Raw genomic sequence first — 20,728 nt, 5'->3', positions numbered from 1 at the left:
CCTGCTTTTGACACCTCTTCTTTCTCCCCCACACTCCGTGTGTGTGTGTGTGTGTGTGTGTGTGTGAGATACACACACACACACACACACACACACACACACACGGTCTGTCTTTCTTGATTTTAGGGAGAATAACAAAACTGCCTGCCCTCAACCCCAGAAGATCCAACTGTACACAATGTATTTAGAGGAAACAGCTTTCCCAACTGATCTGAGCCCAGAAGGGCCTGTTCTCACCTGCCCTGGGCAGATCCTTGTTCTACAGCCTACAAGACACTGAGCTCCTCAGCCATTGAGGCATCCCAAAGACATGGTGGAGCCTCCAGCCCAAAGCACAGGACACTTGGGCAGGCCCAGCCTTGGACAACGGTTTCTGCCACCAACCACCTGGATGGTTTACAAGAAATCACAATTCTCATAATCTTCATAGCCAACACATTCTGGTTCCCAACTAAGATCACAAGTTCCCTAAGTATGGCTTTCTTACCTGATACTATTCACTTGTATTGCTACCACTAGCCTTATTGCGGACAGTGAGTATTTACTGCATCTCAAATACATTTACTGCATGTTAAGCACTTTAAGCTTCTGGTGAGTTATGTGTATGAATCCTTGGGAGAAGCCCATGAATCCTAATTCAAAGGAAACTTAAGCTCAAAGAAGTGAAGTCATTTACTCAAATTTGCAGTTAGTAGTGGCATTGCAGGGTTTTGAATCTAGATTTCTCCAAATCTGTAGCTCATGGTCTTCTACTTCTGGCTCTTATAGATGCAGCCAGGGATTTCTGAAGATCCTTTAAAAGAAATCCTGGACTGGAGCTCCACTCAGAGGAGCAGAAAATGCTTGGTCTGCTCACTGCATGTCACTACAGAGCACAGTGCTCTATGAAGGGCAATCAAAAGTAGAAGAGAAGAAGCAGTTTGGCAAACAAAACTCTTTTATCCAAAAATATCAAAATCTCCCATTACTCTGGCTCTGTGTGGGCGCTTGGAGGACATGATGATTTAGATCTAGCACCTGCCCTTAAAAAAGCTCAGAATCAGGAAGGAAAATAAAAAAAGTAGAGACAATCACAGGATATCAAGCTTTGAGGGGGCTGGTTCCCATGACCAAATCACCAACTGAAAAATAATGTTCTGAATATTAAAAACATTTTAGGGTGCAATGATGATCTGGTAAAGAAGGAAAGTAACTGGGCTGCCTGGGTGCCTCAGGTCATGATCCGAGGGTCCTGGGATTGAGCACCACATCAGGCTTCCTGTGAGCCTGCTTCTCCTGCTTTTCTGTCTCCTCCTCGCTCGTGCTCTCTCTCATTATCTCTGTCTCTCAAATAAATAAATAAAATCTTAAAAAAAAAAAAAGGAAAGTAATCTTCATAAGCTAAAATTGAATCAAACTGAGAACCAACAGGAGAATGCTGAGCCACTGACACTTATTAATCAAAGAACCGCTGCTGAACCAAGATGACCATGAGCTTTGACAGTCAAAGAATGGGGGAGCGGGGAGACCAAGCCTATAGCTGGTCGAGATGCGAGTCTAAATGGTTCTGCCCTGGGGCAACCTGGGTGGCTCAGCAGTTTAGCGCCTGCCTTCAGCCCAGGGTGTCATCCTGGGGACCTGGGATCAAGTCCTGCATCGGGTTCCCTTGCATGGAGCCTGCTTCTCCCTCTGCCTGTGTCTCCGCCTCTGTCTGTCTCTTTGTATTTCATGAATATATAAAATCTTAAAAAAAATGGTTCTGCCCTGTAAAGGGACCTCAGGACCATGCCCACAAAATAAAGAAAAAGTAGAAGCAACACTTCCATTCTTGGGGACTACAAGGAAAACAGCCTGATTTGACCTCCAGGACCATGCCCACAAAATAAAGAAAAAGTAGAAGCAACACTTCCATTCTTGGGGACTACAAGGAAAACAGCCTGATTTGAATCCTGGCAGTTGGTGGAAAAAAAAACATTTTCCCCTGAGGAACTATAACCACAAGTCAGCCCTCCCACAGGTCTGTGGCTCACATGCACATTACTAAGGTGATCTATAAAACTTGCCATCTGTAAATCTACTTTAGAGTGGCTCTGGTTTGGCAGTGCTCTTGGCAGAAGCAAACACAGACCTGGTCTAGAAGAACAACCTTCAACCAGGGCTCAAGAATCCACAAACAGAATTCCAAGGATAATGACCCAAATGTCAAAAATAATAAGACAGCACAACATTGTGAATATACTAAACACCAAACACCACTAAACTGTACACTATAAATGGTTAATTGTATGTTATGTGAATTTCACCTAAATAAAAAATGATATAAAAATAAAACACACACAGAGGCATAATTGCAGGATCAGAGTCAGGAAAATCAATCATGCAATTGTTTCAAATTTCCATTATATTTTAAAGTTTTCATAATAAAAATAAAAATATTAGGGGGAAAATGTCACACCTGCAAAGATTCATTTATTACATAGATAATTACAAAGACTATAAAACAGGTATCTAGGAGGTAGATGGTAAAAAACAAAACCACAGGATCCCTGGGTGGCGCAGCGGTTTGGCGCCTGCCTTTGGCCCAGGGCACGATCCTGGAGACCCGGGATCGAATCCTACGTCTGGCTCCCGGTGCATGGAGCCTGCTTCTCCCTCTGCCTGTGTCTCTGCCTCTCTCTCTCTCTCTCTGTGTGACTATCATAAATAAATAAAAATTTAAAAAAAAACACAAAAAACCCCCACAAAATAGACAGGTAGATTCAAAGGAAAAAATATTTCTAGAACAAAGAAACCCAATATTTAAAATTAAGTCATACAATGGCTAGAATAAATATCTCCAAAGAAAAAAATTACTGGACTACAGATATAAAAAGAAATTATGTAGAATGTTATCAAAAAAGACAATATGAGGGATCCCTGGGTGGCGCAGCGGTTTAGCGCCTGTCTTTGGCCCAGGGCGCAATCCTGAGGACCCGGGATCGAATCCCACGTCAGGCTCCCGGTGCATGGAGCCTGCTTCTCCCTCTGCCTGTGTCTCTGCCTCTCTCTCTCTCTCTCTCTCTCTGTAACTATCATAAATTAAAAAAAAAAAAAAAGACAATATGGGAAAGCATAAGAGAGGGCAGGAAAAAATAAGAAGGTTTAACAGATATCTAACCACAGTTCTGAAAGGAAAAAGGAAAAGAACTGAGAAAAGGCAGTAACTAAAGACCTATTGGAGGTATCTAGCTGGCTTAGTCAATAGAACATGTGACTCTCGATCTTAGGGTCATGAGTTCAAGCCTCAAGTTGGGCATAAAACTTACTTGAAAAATAAAAAAAAGACCTAATGTATAAGAAATTTTCAGAACTAGCATAAGAAAGCCAATGAGTCTTATTCAGAAGCCCAATGAGTCTCAAGGAGAATAAATAAAAAGAAACCCTAGACAATTATATCAAAACTGCTGAACACTAAAAGAGGATATGTTAGAAGCAATTTGAAAGGGACGCTTGGGTGGCTCAGTGGTTGAGCGTATGCCTTTGGCTCAGGGAGTGATCCTGGCGTCCCAGGATTGAGTCCCACATTGGGCTTCCTGCATGGAGCCTGCTTCTCCCTCTGCCTATGTCTCTGCCTCTCTCTGTGTCTCTCATGAGTAAATAAATAAAATCTTAAAAAAAAAGAAGCAATTTGAGATTAAAGACAGATTATCTACACAGAAACACCAGTCTGATTGACTATGATTATTCAATAGAAACAATATAAACCATAAAACAGCAGGCTGTCAACTGAAAGAAAATTATCTGTCACAAATGGGGGCAAATCAAGACATTTTCAAAAAACCCAAAACCAAATGCCCTAGAAACCCATTAAAATATGTACTTCCGTCTGAAGAAAAGTGATACCAAGATAGAGGGTTTAAGATATAAGAATAATGAACAAAGAAAGTGGTAAATAAATGGATAACCTAAGCTAATATTCAAATATATAAAATACTAAAAATGTTTTATGGGTTAAAAAGAGGGTAGAATTAAAATATCTGACAACAATATAAGTTGTTTAGTCAGATTATCCTAGTTCCTTATACTATTTAGCAAGGGCATAAAGACGTTCTTTAGTTTTGGATATTGGTAAGTTAAAATGCATTAAAATTTCTTAGGTAGGGATCCCTGGGTGGCTCAGTGGTTGGTGCCTGCCTTTGGCCCAAGGATCGAGCCCGCGTCGGGCTTCCGGCATGGAGCCTGCTTCTCCCTCTGCCTGTGTCTCTGCCTCTCTCTCTCTCTCTCTGTCAATCATGAATAAATAAATAAAATCTTAAAAAAAAAATGTCTTAGGTAACCACAAAATAAATGAAATTAGTTTATAGCTTCAAAATTCACAAAGAGGTGAAATGAGATTAAAGAAATACAGAAAAGGTAGAAAAAAAGCACAAACTAAGCCAATAATGATACTTTCAATTGTATCAGTAATTTTTTATTATTATTTTTTTAATTTTTATTTTTATTTATGATAGTCACAGAGAGATAGAGAGAGAGGCAGAGACACAGGCAGAGGGAGAAGCAGGCTCCATGCACCGGGAGCCCGACGTGGGACTCGATCCCGGGTCTCCAGGATCACGCCCCGGGCCAAAGGCAGGCGCCAAACCACTGCGCCACCCAGGGATCCCCTATCAGTAATTTTTTAAAAAAGATCTTATTTTTAAGTAATCTCTACACCCAACATAGGGCTTGAATTTATAATCCTATGATCAAGAGTCACATGCTCCACTGACTGAGCCAGCTAGATGCCCTTATATCAGCAATTAATATTAATGGGCTAAATGATCTCATTAAAAGATAAAAGTCAAAGATCAAAGCCCAGATATATGCTGTTTACAAGAAACACATCCAAAACATAAATATTCAGAAAGACTGGAGGTAAAAAGTGAAAATACAACTTGTATGCTTCCCTAATAAAAAATAAATATGTATTATATATAGACACACATACACACACATAAAATAAAGAAGAACAAAATTATGATAAATCCTAATCATTATGACAGAACACATCACTTGAAATAACTGATAGGCACAACAAATCAGTAAAAACAGAAATTATTTAAATTACAAAAAATAACAAAATTAACAAACCTGATTTAATTGCCACATATAGAATAATACAGCTAAGTCAAGTAACACTCTTCTCAACCACATCTGGAGGATTCAGAAAAACATCACATTGGGTCTTAACATAAAACAATCATTTTGCATGAACTCATGCTAATAAAGATGCACATTAATAGGATTGCCAGGGGGTGGGCAAATGGAATGGAAGATAAGACGTGAATAAATAATCAGAACAAGAAGATGGCCCCTTGCTCAGACCAATGATAACATTCCATGAAGTGAAGTTTATGATTAATGTAACACTGCACTTGAAGCCTCTCTCCATCTTATCAAGGAAAACCAGTGCAGTAAGGCAAGGTTTAGAATAAGGAACTTAAAAAAGGAAAAGATCAATATTTTAAAATAATACAATTATTTACAGACAAAAAATATCCTCACTTATCAATGATATGATTATGTAGTTAGATGACTCCAAATCCAAAAGAATCTATAAGGTATCAGAATAAATGAGGGATGCCTGAGTGGCTTAGCGGTTGAGTGTCTGTCTTTGGCTCAGGGCGTGATCCCAGGGTTCTGGGATCGAGTCCCGCATTGGGCTCCCTCTGAGGAGCCTGCTTCTCCCTCTGCCTATGTCTCTGCCTCTCTCTCTGGTCTCTTATGAATAAATAAATAAAATCTTTAAGAAAAAAAAGATATCAGAATAAATGAGCAATCAGCAAGTTGGATGGATATAAAATCAGTATCTAAAAATCAGTTTCATGTCTGTACACCAGGAACAATAAGAAAATGATGTTTAATGTTTAAAATTAATACAATTTAAAAAACACAAAATATAAAAATACTTAAGAATGAAATTAATAAAAGACATATACGACTCTAATTACAACCATAATATAAGACCTAAATAAGCAGAGTAATACCAGCTAGAGGGAGAGTAAGACTTACTACTATAGAAAATGCCAACTTTCCCCAAACTGATCAGAGTCAATGCAGTACAAATTGATACGCCAACTGGATTTCTACAAACTTGATCAGCCAATTCTAAAATTTATATGGAGAAGCCAAAGGCCAAAACATAGCTTACAGACTCCTAGAGAAAAGGACTACAGTAGAGGAATATGACTTACCAAGTATCAAACATTATTATAAAGCTGTCTTAATTAAGACAATGTGGTTTCGGTGCAGAGACAGAGAAACAGAACACTAGAGAAAAATGATATTAGGATATTAATCATCCAAATGGAAAAGGTTAAACTGGACCTCTACCATATATCATATCCTAAAATCAATCCAAAGTGAGTTAAAGAATGAAACACAAAAAGCAAAACAGTATCATTCATAGAAAACATGGGAGAGTACCTTTACTCATAGAGGAAGATATTTCCTAAACTAGACCTAAATAAATTAGTAAAGGAAAGGAAAACTGTTAAATGTGATAGCATTACAACCGAGAATTTCTACCACCATTTAACATTAGAAGTCAAGCCACAAACTGAGAGAAAGCATGTATAGCACACATAACTGACAAAGGATGACAATCTATAATATTCAAGAAATACTTACAAAGCATTAAAAGGAACAACAACAAAAAAACCTTGGAAATCTAAAACTCAATAGAAAAATTAGAAAATGACATGAAACAGTACTTCAGAGAAGAGAAATCATGAAAAGGGCCTCAACCTCATTTAGCATACCAAAATATGCAATTTTAAAATCAGAATACTATATCAATGCATACCCATCAAATAGGTAAAAACTTAAAAGTCTAACAATATCAAGTACTGATGAGAGTATGAAATAACAGGGTTTAAAAATGATTATAAACACTGGAAAACAATTGTGGAGTGTCTAGTAAGGCCAAAGATGCATATATTCTATGACCCAAGAATTCTTTTTTTAAGATTTTATTTATTTATTCATCACACACACACACACACACACACACACACACAGAGAGAGAGAGAGAGAGAGAGAGAGAGAGAAGAGAGAGGCAGAGACACAAGCAGGCTCCATGCAGGGAGCCCGACGCAGGACTCAAACCCAGGACTCCAGGATCACACCCTGGGCGGAAGGCAGGCGTCTAAACCGCTGAGCCACCCAGGCTGCCCTGACCCAAGAATTCTATTCCTAGTTATATACCCAGAGAAATTCTTGTACATGATACAAGTTCAAGAATGTTCACAGGAGTAGTGTCTGTAATATAAAAGATAGATATATATTTATACAATGGATGGTTATATAGTAAATTAACAATGTGAATGATCTCCTCCTGAATATATACTAAGAGACAGATAATCACATAGCAGAAGATTCCAAACTGTATAATTTTACTTAGATCAAATTTAAAAATAAAAACAGGGCAGCCCGGGGGGCTCAGTGGTTTAGCGCCACCTTTGGCCCAGGGCGTGATCCTGGAGACCCGGGTCAAGTCCCACATCGGGCTCCCTCCATGGAGCCTGCTTCTCTCTCTGCCTGTGTCTCTGAGCCTCTCTCTCTCTGTGTATGTGTCTCTCATGAATAAATAAAATCTTAAAAATAAATAAATAAATAAAAATAAAAACAAACACATATGGTTAACTGTAAAGAAAAGCAAAGGAATGAAAAACACAAAATTCAGAAGTTACCTCCAGGGACTGGACTGGGATGACTTATGGCCCAGACAGGGTTTTTATTTATTTTTATTTATTTATTTATTTATTTATTTTTTTTCCAGACAGGGTTTTTAACAATAATCAACATTTTACATCTTAAATATGGATGTTTAGTTACTTTTCATACCTTATACATTTGTCACTCTTCGGTATTGAATAAAAAAGCAGTTTTAAAAAGTTAGTTACAAAAATAGTCAGTTACAATATAGTGTGATAAGAACTGTGACAGATGCAGCATAGTCATTCAGTCACCAGGCATAATCAAGAGACTGAAGCAGGCTTCACAGAATCCAGAGAAAGCAGTGGTATGGGATATATCCCTTCTTGTGTTTCTTGTGCAATATAGCCAGCAGATAGCACTGTGCATTATGGGAACTGCTAGAGTAGAGTGAGAAGGAGCAGAGAAATGAGACTGAAAAGAAGGATCACATCATGAGACATTTTGACTTGTTCTCACAGGTGAGGGATTCTAAGCAGGATAAATTACCTCTAATTACAGGCAGATGAATCTTGCTAGGGGAAATGAGGAAATAGCAACTTATTTAGATTAAGGGGTATGTGAAAGTTTCATGAAACACACAGAAGTTTCTGGGGCCCAGAAAAAAAAGGATTCCAACAAACAAAAACAGACTGAAGAGCATTCCAAGTAGAGCACAGGATAAGGGGAAGGTAGAGAAGGAAATGAACTACATAGCCTGTATGTCTGAGGAGCAGACAGGTAACTGGTGAGGGATTCTGGGGAAGGGGTAGACAGAAGTGATACTGGAGAAGTCCAAAGAGGCCAGGACAGAAAGGTCTTGGCTGACAGGTCATCCCTGGCAGGACTTATTGCATCCTTACTTACTGCTTTATTCCAATACTAGGACTGGTGCTCCAGTAAATATAGAAATGTACTTTATAATAAATGTATAATAAATGTGAAAGAGAACTTTGTCCTGAAAATAATTCACTTAATAAAGGAAGTGTCATAACTGGACTATTTTATTGGCAAAGAGTAAAAGTAGAGCCAGGGAGCCCAATTCGAGCACAATGCACTATCCACCTGAATTTCCATTACTATCATGTTTGCAAATCTTGTAGAGAACAAATTATATATAGGAAGTTATGAGGAAGTCCATGGTCCCATAGCAAAAATAGGGGAAGACTTTTTTTTTTTTTTTTAAGTGCATAGCTTCTCATTAATACAGAGAAAGGACAATCCACCACTCTGAGTAGAGGAGGAAATAAAGGAAGAAATGGACCATTGTCAAGGGTTTAGGGCAAAGGAAGCTAGAGTTCCTTCCTTACCAAGATGTACTAATATTGGATAGGGAGGGTGTAGTTTCTCCTCTAAGAATCTCAGGAAGGTTCTGGCCAGATTGGAAATGTGAAGAAAGACTCAACAAGTTCTCACAGAATTAAAAAAAAAAGTCAGAGAAAAGAAGAAACAGATTAATCCAGAATGGAAAGAGAATTTTATTAGTCTTTTGAGAGAGAGGAACCCTTGAGAACCAACCAGAATTAATGAAAAGCCACACTCAGACACATCCAAGGAAAAAACTCTGAACATACTACAAATATTATGCCATTCTTTAAAACTGACTACTCCAAAGTATCAGAAAAGAAAAATCTAAACACCCCAAGTTAGGAATTTTACAGCCAACATTTGCTGGTCATATCTCACACCAGATGTTTAAAGATTAAATTGAGCAAAAAACAAAGTACTTTAGGAAAGTTTGTATGACTTTTTTTTGGGTTAAGATTTTATATATTTATTTGTTTATTTAGAGAATACAAGCAGGGAGAGGGGAAAGAAAGAGAGAGTCTCAAGCAGACTCTGTGCTGAGCATGGAGCCTGATATGGGGCTCAACCCCACAACCCTGAAATCATGATGACCTGAGCTGAAATCAAGAGTCATATGCTTAACTGATTGAGCCACCCAATTGCCCCTGAATGACTTCTGTATTTGTAGTAGGGAAGGCCATGACATATAGGAAGAATACATTTTTGAAAACTCTGAATCTAAAACATGTACAAGGGATCCCTGGGTGGCGCAGTGGTTTAGCGCCTGTCTTTGGCCCAGGGCGCGATCCTGGAGACCTCGGATCGAATCCCACATCGGGCTCCCGGTGCATGGAGCCTGCTTCTCCCTCTGCCTGTATCTCTGCCTCTCTCTCTCTCTCTCTCTCTCTGTGACTATCATAAATAAATAAAAATTAAAAAAATTAAAAAAATAAAACATGTACAAAATAGATTAGCTGTGGAAAAGTAATTTTTTTAAAAAAATATTTTATTTATTTATTCATGAGAGAGAGACAGAGGCAGAGGCAGAGGCAGAGGCAGAGGGAGAAGCAGGTTCTATGCAGTGAGCTTGACGTGGGACTCGATCTGGGGTCTCCAGGATCAGGCCCTGGGCTGAAGGTGGCGCTAAACTGCTGAGCCATCCGGGCGCCCGAAAAGTAATTTTTTTAAAAAGATGCGATTTATTTATTTGAGAGAGTATGAGTGGGGGGAGGAGGGGCAGAGAGTGGGAGAAGCTGACTCCCCACTGAGCAGGGAGCCCTACGTGGGGCCCTAATTCCAGGATCCTGAGATCATGACCTGGCCCAAAGGCAAATGCTTAACCGACTGAGTCACCCAGGTGCCCCAGAAAAAATATTTGTAAAACAACTTACAAATGACAGAGAATAAGCTTAACATACAAACTTGTACATAAACCAAAAAAGATAACACTCTTTGACAAGTAGGATCCCAGTTGTACTAGGATTTTGAAGTGACCTAACAGAATCTTTCGAATTTGAGTGACCTAAAAGAATCTATTTCCTCATCTGTCAACTTAGAATAATACCATATTTCATCAATTCTGAGATACCACTGATTGTAAAGCCACCATTACTTTATACACCAGGAAAGAAAAAAAAATGCCATCAATGAAACTATGACTTACCAGGAACTATAAAATCAGTCCTGATTTCAGAGAGGTTAAAATATGAAGGAAAAAAAAAAATGCATACAGAAGAAGAAATACAGTCACACCCTTTTCACAGGGTTGTTAATGTGGATTCAACAAGACAACACATGTAAAGAACTTCAAATTATAAGTGGCTTAAAGTAAACAATAAGTTAGTTGCTTCTATCAGCAGCAGGACCCCATTCTGAAAACAAAAGTACATACCTACATGTATGTACAGACACAATTTGAAAATATTAATCATGACTATCTCTAGATGGTGGGACCATAGGTGAGAAACTTTCTTAAACTTTCTCAAGTTTTAAATTTACTGCAAGAATCCTATATTACTTTAGTCATTAGAGAGGAATTAGGTTATTTCTATCTTGGGGAGGAAAAAATATGTAGAGCTGACAGGGCAGGCAGGTCTTGCAGGCTGTTAAGAAATTTGGAAGCAAAAAAAATTCTTTTGGGGAAGCAAATAGGCACATGACTCTGAAGCGAACAACAAAGACACGAGGGAGACTGAAGTAAGTAACTCCATACTGTTCTTTATCTTCCCCTGCTAAATCAGTGAGGCACATCTGTCACAACTATTCTGGGAATGAATGAAGTCCAAGGAAATGGAAATTCTAGATTAATGAGATGTTGTATGCAAAGCAGACAATCCTGGTTTAGACTCCTGTCTGGTTTAGGAAAACTCCATAAATCTGGTTTCCTTCTCTCTTACCCTTTTTCCAAATCACTATTGTAAGTCTTTTGGGTAGAATCCTGAAATAGGATATTGTTTTGAAAACCAGGAAGCTCCTTCCAAGAAGAGAGTGCCAAATACAACTTACCTCTGCCATGACTTCTGATGTGCAGTGGCTTTTCTCCCCTCTTCTGGATTCTTAGAGAATAAAAAAGATGGAAAAGGGTTAAGAAACTATGAGACAACAGACCCTTCCCAGAGCTCAGAGGAAGCCAAGTAAGAGCAAACCCTGGCTCCACTCCAAGCATGGAGAGTGAGCCCAAAACCAAAGAAGCCTGTAACCCCATTCCCACTCCTATCATCACACAAAGCAGGCAACCTTAGGGGCCCAGATGGGCGTCCTGGGAAAGAACCCCAGAATATGGCCGCCTTCTTCCATAGGAGCATGACTGGGTTCTTATTCTTCTGTTTTGGTTTTTTTTTTTTTTTAAAGATTTTATTTATTTATGAGAGACACACACACACACCCAGAGGCAGAGACACAGGCAGAGAGGGCAGCAGGCTCCATGCTGGGAGCCGGATGTTGGACTCGATCCTGGGACCCCAGGATCACACCTGGGCCCAAGGCAGGCGCTCAACCACTGAGCTACCCAGGTGTGCCCCTGACTGGGTTCTTCCAGACCCTGTATCCTACACTGAGCCCAGATTTGTGGCTCTAAAACACAACCTACATGGATGTATCAGAATCCCACATCTTGTCCTCTAAAACTGGATGGGCTCTGGGCCTGGATCCCCTGAGGCCTCAGGATAAAGGGCACAGGGAAGTGGAAGGAAGGGCTTCCAGGCCCAAGCTCTGAAGCACCCCAGGACACCAGAAATAGCCGGGGGAGAAGGCCACTCACCGCTGAGGACGGAGCGGCAGACCCTGTGTCAGCTGCGGCTGGGATCCTGAATCCAACCGGGGCAAAAAAGGCTCCAAAGGTAGGCGGGGTCTGAGATTGCCCCAGAACCCTCCACTCAATGACCCCGCTCAACGTGGACCAAGAAGGTCCACAGCGCGCGCCTTTCCAGTTCTAGCCCCAAAGGCGTCTCCGACGCGGCCGGCCACTGGGCTCTGGCACTGGGCGGGAGGGGCCCCTCGTGCTGTGCTAACCGCCGCCCCGCGGGCACTGGCCGCAGGACAGTGGAGGTCACACAGCAGCGACACCTCTGACCTCCGACAGAGCCAGCCTGACACCAGGCGCCCACGCCAGGTGCGCGGCTGACGCCTCCCTCCCGCGAGCGAAGAGTAGCGGCCTCGACAGTCCCAGCCTCCCCACCATCTTTTACTTTTCAAGCGCGAGCCTGCAGCCTGAACAAGCCCGACAGCCACTCACGTGTAGGACTCAGGCCGCGCCCTCGGAGCCCCTCGCCGCGCACTTCTCCCGGGTCCTCACACTCCAGTCTGGTCGAATCCGCCCCAAACCGGTGTGTCAGGCCGCCCGGAATCCCCGACCCCTCGCGCCCCAACTCCCGCCACCTCACCACCCACCGGCCGACTTCGGCCGGAAGTGGCAAATGCCGCAGAGCCCCCAGGAAAATGTAGTCCAGGGCAGGAAAAATCCAGCCCCTCTGCCGAGCGTCGCCTCGCGCTCCTAGGCTTCCGCGAAGGCCAGTACCGACAGCCCGGCCTCGCCTGAGCATCCTGAGCACCTGGGCGAGCGACAGGTCCACGCAGCGAGAGCAGCTGCTGAGGAGTAAAAAACAGTGGACCGTGGAGGCTTCTGGGAAACGTAGCCCACCGGGGAGGACAGGGTGGGCGGGCGGCCAGCTGTACATCCCGAGCCCTCTAAGTTAACCCGTGTGCAACAGCCCTCGCTCCAAACCGGGAAATGCTCAGAGGCCTCCAGGAACGGCAGTTAAAAGCCGAAAAGCAGACAGTCCAGAGTCCTCTCCACAAGGAGCCACCGCGCTCTGAGAGCGGGATCAGGAGCAGACGACTCCCGGCCACACCAAGAACTAATTGGCCTCCTGGACCCGGGCTGTTCAGCCCGTCCCACGATCCTTCCTGGTCGAGTTTGCGTGTTCAGGTTTCGGCTGAGAATTCATTCCCAGTCCCGGGCGCCCCCCAAAAGCACAGCACTCCCTTAGTCGGTTACCCTACTGTGCAGCAGCCAAGTGTCCCTGCAGACACATTTGGTAAGGATACTACGGAGTCAATGCTGTGTCCTCTTGCTCTATTACATCAGGGGCAACATGAGGTCGTGTCATTTCACTGTTAGTGATGCTAAATTTGATCACTTGGTGAAGGTGGTAATGGCCAGATATTTCCATTGTAAAGTTATATTTTTTTCCTTTCTGGCAGAAGCAGGCTCCCCTATGGGGAGCCCGATGCAGGACTAGATCCTAGGACCCCAGGATCATGCCCTGAGCGAAGGCAGATGCTCAACTACTGAGCCACCCAGGTGCCTGGGAATGATACTTTATAAGAGACTCAAGGTTGGTCTTTACTGTTTAGCAAAAATGAAGGGGAAGGACTGTGCTAGCTGATTATGTCCCTTTTATTAAGAAAGCAAATGTTTTTAAATACCCTCAGCCCTAAATATTTCTGCTTGTATCTAATAGCCAGATTCATGATACATGGCTGCTCTTAATTACAAGTAGGCTGGGAAATAAAATATTGAATTCTTCCAACATTTATGGTGGAAATCAGCAGACAAAAGATAGACTGAGGCTGTCTATTGTGCCTAATGCAAGCTTCCACCACCAGATAATTTACTTCCTATAGAAAAGATACAAACTTGAATCCCAGAGTGAAGATTCAGGTAAAGAGACAATGTGTCTGGCTTAAAACATGGGCAAAAATCACAGAACTAAAGATACCTGCAAATCAGATTCTCTAGAGGACAATGCTTTAGGACAGGAATCACTCTTGAGAGGAACCCCAGGTGAACCTGTGAGGTAGGTGAGACTCTTGGAAGTGGCAGAGGCTGGTGATACTTTAAGTGGAACATTTCTTACTAAGGTAGAAGAAAGAGTACATACACTCTGGGGCCTGTGGACAGATTTAAGAGTGAAAGATGGATTGGGGGGGTTGGGTGGCACAGGAGAGAAGTTCCTACTCTACAACTTAAACAGCTCATTTGACATAGAAACGCTGAAAAATATTATGTACTATGTTCAAAGTGTGCATATAGACACCATAGGGAGAATTGCTATTTCCTTCATATTTCATTTGCTTATGATTATGGACTTACAAAAAATTATGAGTGTAATAGTAATTCTGCATATCATTAATTCTTATGCACATGTTAATGAACAATGTGAAAAGTTATTTATATTTTCTTTTTTCCCTACGTTATGTTTGTTCTGGTTATATTTATGAAAATCTAATTTTATGTCTGTTAAAGCTAAAGCTAAAAAAAATTAGAGCTTGTGTTTTGTAGGTCTTTTTTCTTTTTCAAGCTTTATTTATTTATTTGTTTGTTTATTTATAAAGATTTTATTTGAGAGAGAGAGAGAGAGTTGAGCAGGGGGGAAAGGGAGAAGCAGGCTCCCTGCTGAACAGAGAGCCTGATGTGGGGGCTCAATCCCAGGATCCTGGGATCAGACCTGAGCTAAAAGCAGATGGTTAACCAACTGGGTCACCCAGGCACTCCTCAAGCAATTTATATTTATTATATTTTCCAAAATTCTTGGTTCACAATAGATTGCAGAATTTAAAAAAGGAAAGAAAAAAACCTTGTATTTCACTACAATTTGAGAAGCACTACTTTATTATTTTTTTTTTTGAGAAGCACTACTTTAAAAAACAGATGTAATGGGATATTTACTTGGTCGTTGAATAAATCACTAAGTGGCTTTTTGTATTATAATTAATGTGACCACAGACTCCCAAGAAAATAAGATCACAGGGGCACCTGGGTGGCTCAGTGGTTAGGCATCTGCCTTTGGCTCAGGTCATTATCCTGAGGTCCTGGGACTGAGTCCCACATCAGGCTCCCCTGAAGGAGCCTGCTTCTCCCTCTGCCTGTGTCTCTGCCTCTCTCTGTGTCTCTCATGAATAAATAAATAAAATCTTAAAAAAAAAAAAAATCACATTTACATCCTTAATGAAAATTTCAAGGCTGGCTATAATCTCCCTCCTGTAGTACCTGTTTGTTCCACCTTGGCGAGTATACTAAATAAAGATTAGACCCGTGTTTAAGAAAGTGCAAAAGAGGGGATCCCTGGGTGGCGCGGCGGTTTGGCGCCTGCCTTTGGCCCGGGGCGCGATCCTGGAGACCCGGGATCGAATCCCACATCGGGCTCCCGGTGCATGGAGCCTGCTTCTCCCTCCGCCTGTGTCTCTGCCTCTCTCTCTCTCTCTCTGTGACTATCATAAATAAATTTAAAAAAAAAAATTAAAAAAAAAAAAAAAAAAAAAAAAAGAAAGAAAGTGCAAAAGAGGGGATCCCTGGGTGGCGCAGCGGTTTAGCACCTGCCTTTGGCCCAGGGTGCGATCCTGGAGACCTGGGATTGAATCCCACGTCGGGCTCCCGGTGCATGGAGCCTGCTTCTCCCTCTATGTCTCTGCCTCTCTCTCTCTCCCTCTGTGTGACTATCATAAAAAATTAAAAAAAAATTTTTTTTTAAAAAGAAAGTGCAAAAGATAAATTCTTTTATTCAGAGGTGCTCCTCCTCCACCTCTCACATGAGGGCATTAGTCACCCTGTGGAATATGCCTTACTGCCTTCTGCTGCAAACTCATTCACCATTTGTGTCCACCTTCACTTTATTGTTTTGACTTAAAGATCAGATTAGTTTCGGTGCCTCACATTTTAGATAACATTTATGGCTTATTCTTTACCCTCAGTATTTGCCCCTTCGAGCAACTCCCAGACATAGCAAAAATCACACTTGTACATTAGATACCAGATCTTACAAAGTTATTGTCCACTATGCAGCAAGAAAGTAAAATCTCACAAAGGTTGAAGCTAATATAACAAATTTTTGTGTGACTTCGACCTCTCTAAAACATGCAGAGGTATTATCAATGGTAAGAAACAACTTTGGAAGGGGGCACTGGTCATAGCATAGCTCTCTACCAAGCTCATTTAACAGAGGCTATATTGGGAGTATTACATAAAATGGCTTCTCATGTTGCTTTCAGTTGTTAAATTTAGTTAGAGGAGAAGCAGCACCTGGTTCTCTGGGAATACTAAAACAGTCATTAACTATGCTCCAGAAACAGCTGCTGAAGCTTTGTGTTAGCTTTTCCACTGGCACTCTGTCCAAAGCAGCTGCCAGTGCAGCTTGATGTTCATCAGTATTTGTTGGTATACAAAGTTATCAGTATATTTAATTAATTAGTGGCTAATTTTCCATGGCTTGCCAAAGCTAAGAAAAATGAATCTACTCACTGAATTAACAGTATCAAAAATTAAGAACTTTCATAAACACATACATTTGGTAGGATACATCCAATCCACTCGTAGGTATTTATCTAAGAGAAATGAAAACAGATCTATACAAAGACTTGTATCCAAATGTTCACAGTAGCTTTCTTTACTTGTAATATTCCCAAACCTGAAATAAGCTAATTGTTCATCAACAGCTGACTTGATAAACAAATTATGGTTTGCTTACTCAGCAATAAAAATAAACTACTGCTACCACAACAAAATGGATGAGTCTCAGAGTATCTAAACAAATGAAGCTTGACACCAAAAACACTGTCTGATTCCACTTATAAAAAGTTCTAAAACAAGCAAAACTAATCTATGGAAATGGAAGTCAGAAAAATGATTATCTCAGATAGGAATGGTTAGTGTTTGGAAGGAAGCCAAGGGAACTTTCTGAGAGAATGGAAATACTCTATTTCTTGATCTGGGTGGTAAATACACAATTATATACATACGATGCATAGTTAAGATTTTTATATTTTGCCTATGTAAGTTATACCTCAATTTTTAAATAGAGAAAAAAAAGAAAAAAACCCTTCAGTCATTAAGGATGGGGAAATTTTAGAGACATGGGTCAGGGTTGAGAAAAGGATAAAAATAATGATGTACAATGTGCATACAGCCTGATACCTGTGTACTAATCAAGGGTCTCCAAATATTTCGGACCTGTGTATAGGCTTTAAGATATGAGAACTACAGTATGAAAATTACCATTTATCCTCCAATGTCTCTAAAATTCAATTCGGTAGGTTTAATACTCAACACAGTTTTATGTAGATATATAAAAATAATTTTGATGTAGCCTATATTTTTTTACATTTAATTTCAAGTGTGCTAAAGACTTCACAAGTCCTGAAGGTTTATTTTAATCTTAAAATAGCACCGATCCTTTATTTCCTTTCTCCCTTCATTTTCACACTTCTGAACTGGAAATAATCTTCTTCCACAAGGATCTTGGCCTCTGCCCTCCATATTTTAGCATGATGCAGCACACTCAATCCCCATTCACTTCCTGGTGAAAGGACTTTTCACTAGGCCAGGTAGGGATCAATAGGACATAGGATTCTTATTAGAGATCTTGCCCATTTCCCCTGCCGTACAGAAATCAAACTAATCAAACTTCCTCACAAACAAAACTAACCAAAATATACATTGCCTTTCAGCACACTTTGAGGCCCACTACATTAAATTCAAAGAGAGAAGCTAATGTAATATGATTAAATAAAGCATGTACCCATCCTTCTTTTCAGTAAAACCTTACAAACTCTTACGTAATTCTTGGGACACAGTCCATACACAAATGGAGACTTCCAACTCACTCTGTGAAAATCATAGGACAACTAAATGTACACTTGCATCAGAATTTCATTTGAAAATTCTGATTTACAGATATTATATCTTAATCCCAGGCTTAGGAAGTAGGTCATTCAATTTTAGGACACCATTTGGACTCGAGTTTTAGGACATCGTTTGGACTTGAGTTTTAGGACATCGTTTGGAGTTGAGAATTATCAGGAATGCAATTCATTTGAAAATAAATGTAGATATCACATCCATGCCTCTTAACTTTATCTATGGTTAAACTTTATCTGGGTTTTATTTGATATTTTTACCTCAGCTGCACATAGGCTTTTTTTTTCCTTTTTAAAGATTATTTTTTATTTTTTTAAAGGTTTTATTTATTCATGAGAGATACAGAGAGAGAGAGGCAGAAACACAGGCAGAGGGAGAAGCAGGCCCCATGCAGGGAGCCCAAGGTGGATTCGATTCCGGGACTCCAGGACCACGCCCTGGGCCGAAGGCAGGCACCAAACCCCTGAGCCATCCAGGGATCCCCTTTTTAAAGATTTTAAATAATCTCTACACCCAATGTAGGGCTCGAATTTATAACCCTGGGATCAAGGTTACTCCACTGACTGTGCCAGCCAGGTGCCCCTCAGGTGCACATAGTTATATAAACAACAACCATGCTTGTCAAGTCCAGTCAGGGTGTATATTGGGTTATTTAGTTGGTTACTGTGGTTGATTTTGATATTATATTATCAGGATTGTACTTTCCTGTATTTCCAGGATTGTACTTTTCCACTGATATCAGGCATGGAAATGTGTAAAAGTTACATATGCCAGTTCAGAGCTGTTGAATGGTTTCACTATCTCTTTTCCCTCTGCCACGAGACTGCCATGTTCTATGAAGTGCTGCTTCTTCAACCTAGGTCCTAGAATAAAGATGATATGGAACAGAACAGCTGCCAACTTACAATGGATGTGATTATGAGAAATATTGCCTTGTTGTTGTAAGTCACTAAGATTTTGGACTCATTTGTCACAATATAATTTATCCTAAACTGATCAATAATTTACTTTAAATAATGTTATAAGCACCCATGAGTCCACTACCCAATATAATATCTATAACCTTGATAATAACCTATATGTAATTATATATAACCCTTTCCTGGCCCCTACTTCTTCCAATGGATCAAGTATCACCCTGAATCCTATGTTCGTTAATCCTTTGCTTTGCTTTTATGTAGTTTTACTACATTCATATGTATTGCTAAAAAGTATATTTTCATCTATTTTTCACTTTATAAGTAGGTTAATTATACATAATCTTTGGAATTTACCGTTTCTTCTAATATTTTAAGATTTTATTTTTTTATTATTATAAGATTTTCTATACTGTTGTGTGACACTGCAGTTCATTTTGATTGCTATATGGTAAGTATCTTATTGTGAAAATAAAGCACTTTCTCCAGTTGATGGACATCTGGGTTATTTTTGTTTTGGCTATTGAGAACAGTGCAGCAATGTACATTCTTGTACATGTCTCCTCGTGTAAGAACTTGGGTGTATTCCTAGGAATGGAGTTCCTGGGCATGTAGATGTTCAACCATAGAAGATAAAATTAAACTGCCAAACTATTTTCCAAGATGGCTTACTAATTTAAGTTCCTACTAGCAATGAATAACAGAACTTGGGAAAACACATCCTCTCCAACTTTTGGTATTTGTGCTGAACAGCCCCTACAGATCGATTTTCTACCCTTCTTCATCCTACTCTGTGCCCTGAGGTTGACCTGTATGGACTGCATCAATGTCAGCTTTGTGTATAGCAAATATATATAATCCTAATTTGTAACTTTTCCCCCCTGGTTTCTAGTTGCATTCATCCAATGGGAGGCCTACTAGATCAGAGAGAGTGAGTGAAGTATTTATACCCCTACTCCCATTTTGTCCCTGTGGAAGTGTGGTGTTGGCTCTGTCCCTCAACTAAGGGTCTCAGTTCCTAAGTATCCCTTCCACACAGTATTGTTTTGGAGTTCTGGTAGTCTCATCCACTGACTCCTCTCACACTTAGGGTAATAATGGATCTCTGCCTCAGGATATTGTGGTTTCTCTATACTCTAGACACATTTTTATAACCAGTTCTTGTAATAACCTCTGCTTAACTTACTCAATTTGAAGGGCCATTTCTTGTGAGGGCTTGAGTGATATGTTATTGTTAGACTCTAACTTTTCCTAGATACAAGGATGTAAAATGATATTTTGCTGTGGTTTTAAATTCGCATTTCCTCTACCTCTAATTACACTGAACATTTCTCTATATTTATATTTATCTCATACATTTTAAAAAAATGTGTGCTATGTTTCCTGTCAATAGTCCTATTGGGTAGTTTTGCTTTTCTTACTGATTTTAAAAATGTTTAAAATATATATATTCTTTATATCAATTCTTTATTAGTTATGGTTATGGCAAATGTCTCTTCCTAATTTATAACTTGTTGTTGTTTTTGTTTAAAATTTCAATTGAGGGGTACCTGGTTGGCTCACTTGGTTAAGCATCCAACTCTTGATCTCAGCTCAGGTCGTAATCTCAGAGTTGTGAATTTAAGCCCAATGCTGGGCCTACTTAAAAAAAAAATTCATTTGATGGGTGACCACTTAAGATGGCCAAATATATCAATTC

The 20,728-nt window shown here is 40.3% G+C and overlaps 1 protein-coding gene across 8 annotated transcripts in view; it reads right to left on the bottom strand.

The window, feature by feature from the left end:
- The window catches only part of ZNF568 (zinc finger protein 568), an 82,798-nt gene that overhangs the window by 12,075 nt on the left and 49,995 nt on the right, over nucleotides 1-20,728 (bottom strand). For all 8 annotated transcript variants that reach the window (XM_041745846.1, XM_041745852.1, XM_041745850.1 and 5 more), the window contains one exon: nucleotides 11,485-11,534. In XM_041745846.1, coding sequence (XP_041601780.1) covers nucleotides 11,485-11,534 — 50 coding nt within the window. The remainder of the gene's footprint in view (nucleotides 1-11,484; nucleotides 11,535-20,728) is intronic.

Source organism: Vulpes lagopus, chromosome 2, assembly GCF_018345385.1.
Source record: "Vulpes lagopus strain Blue_001 chromosome 2, ASM1834538v1, whole genome shotgun sequence".
NCBI lineage: Eukaryota > Metazoa > Chordata > Mammalia > Carnivora > Canidae > Vulpes > Vulpes lagopus.
This window is presented reverse-complemented; position numbering and strand designations above follow the sequence as displayed.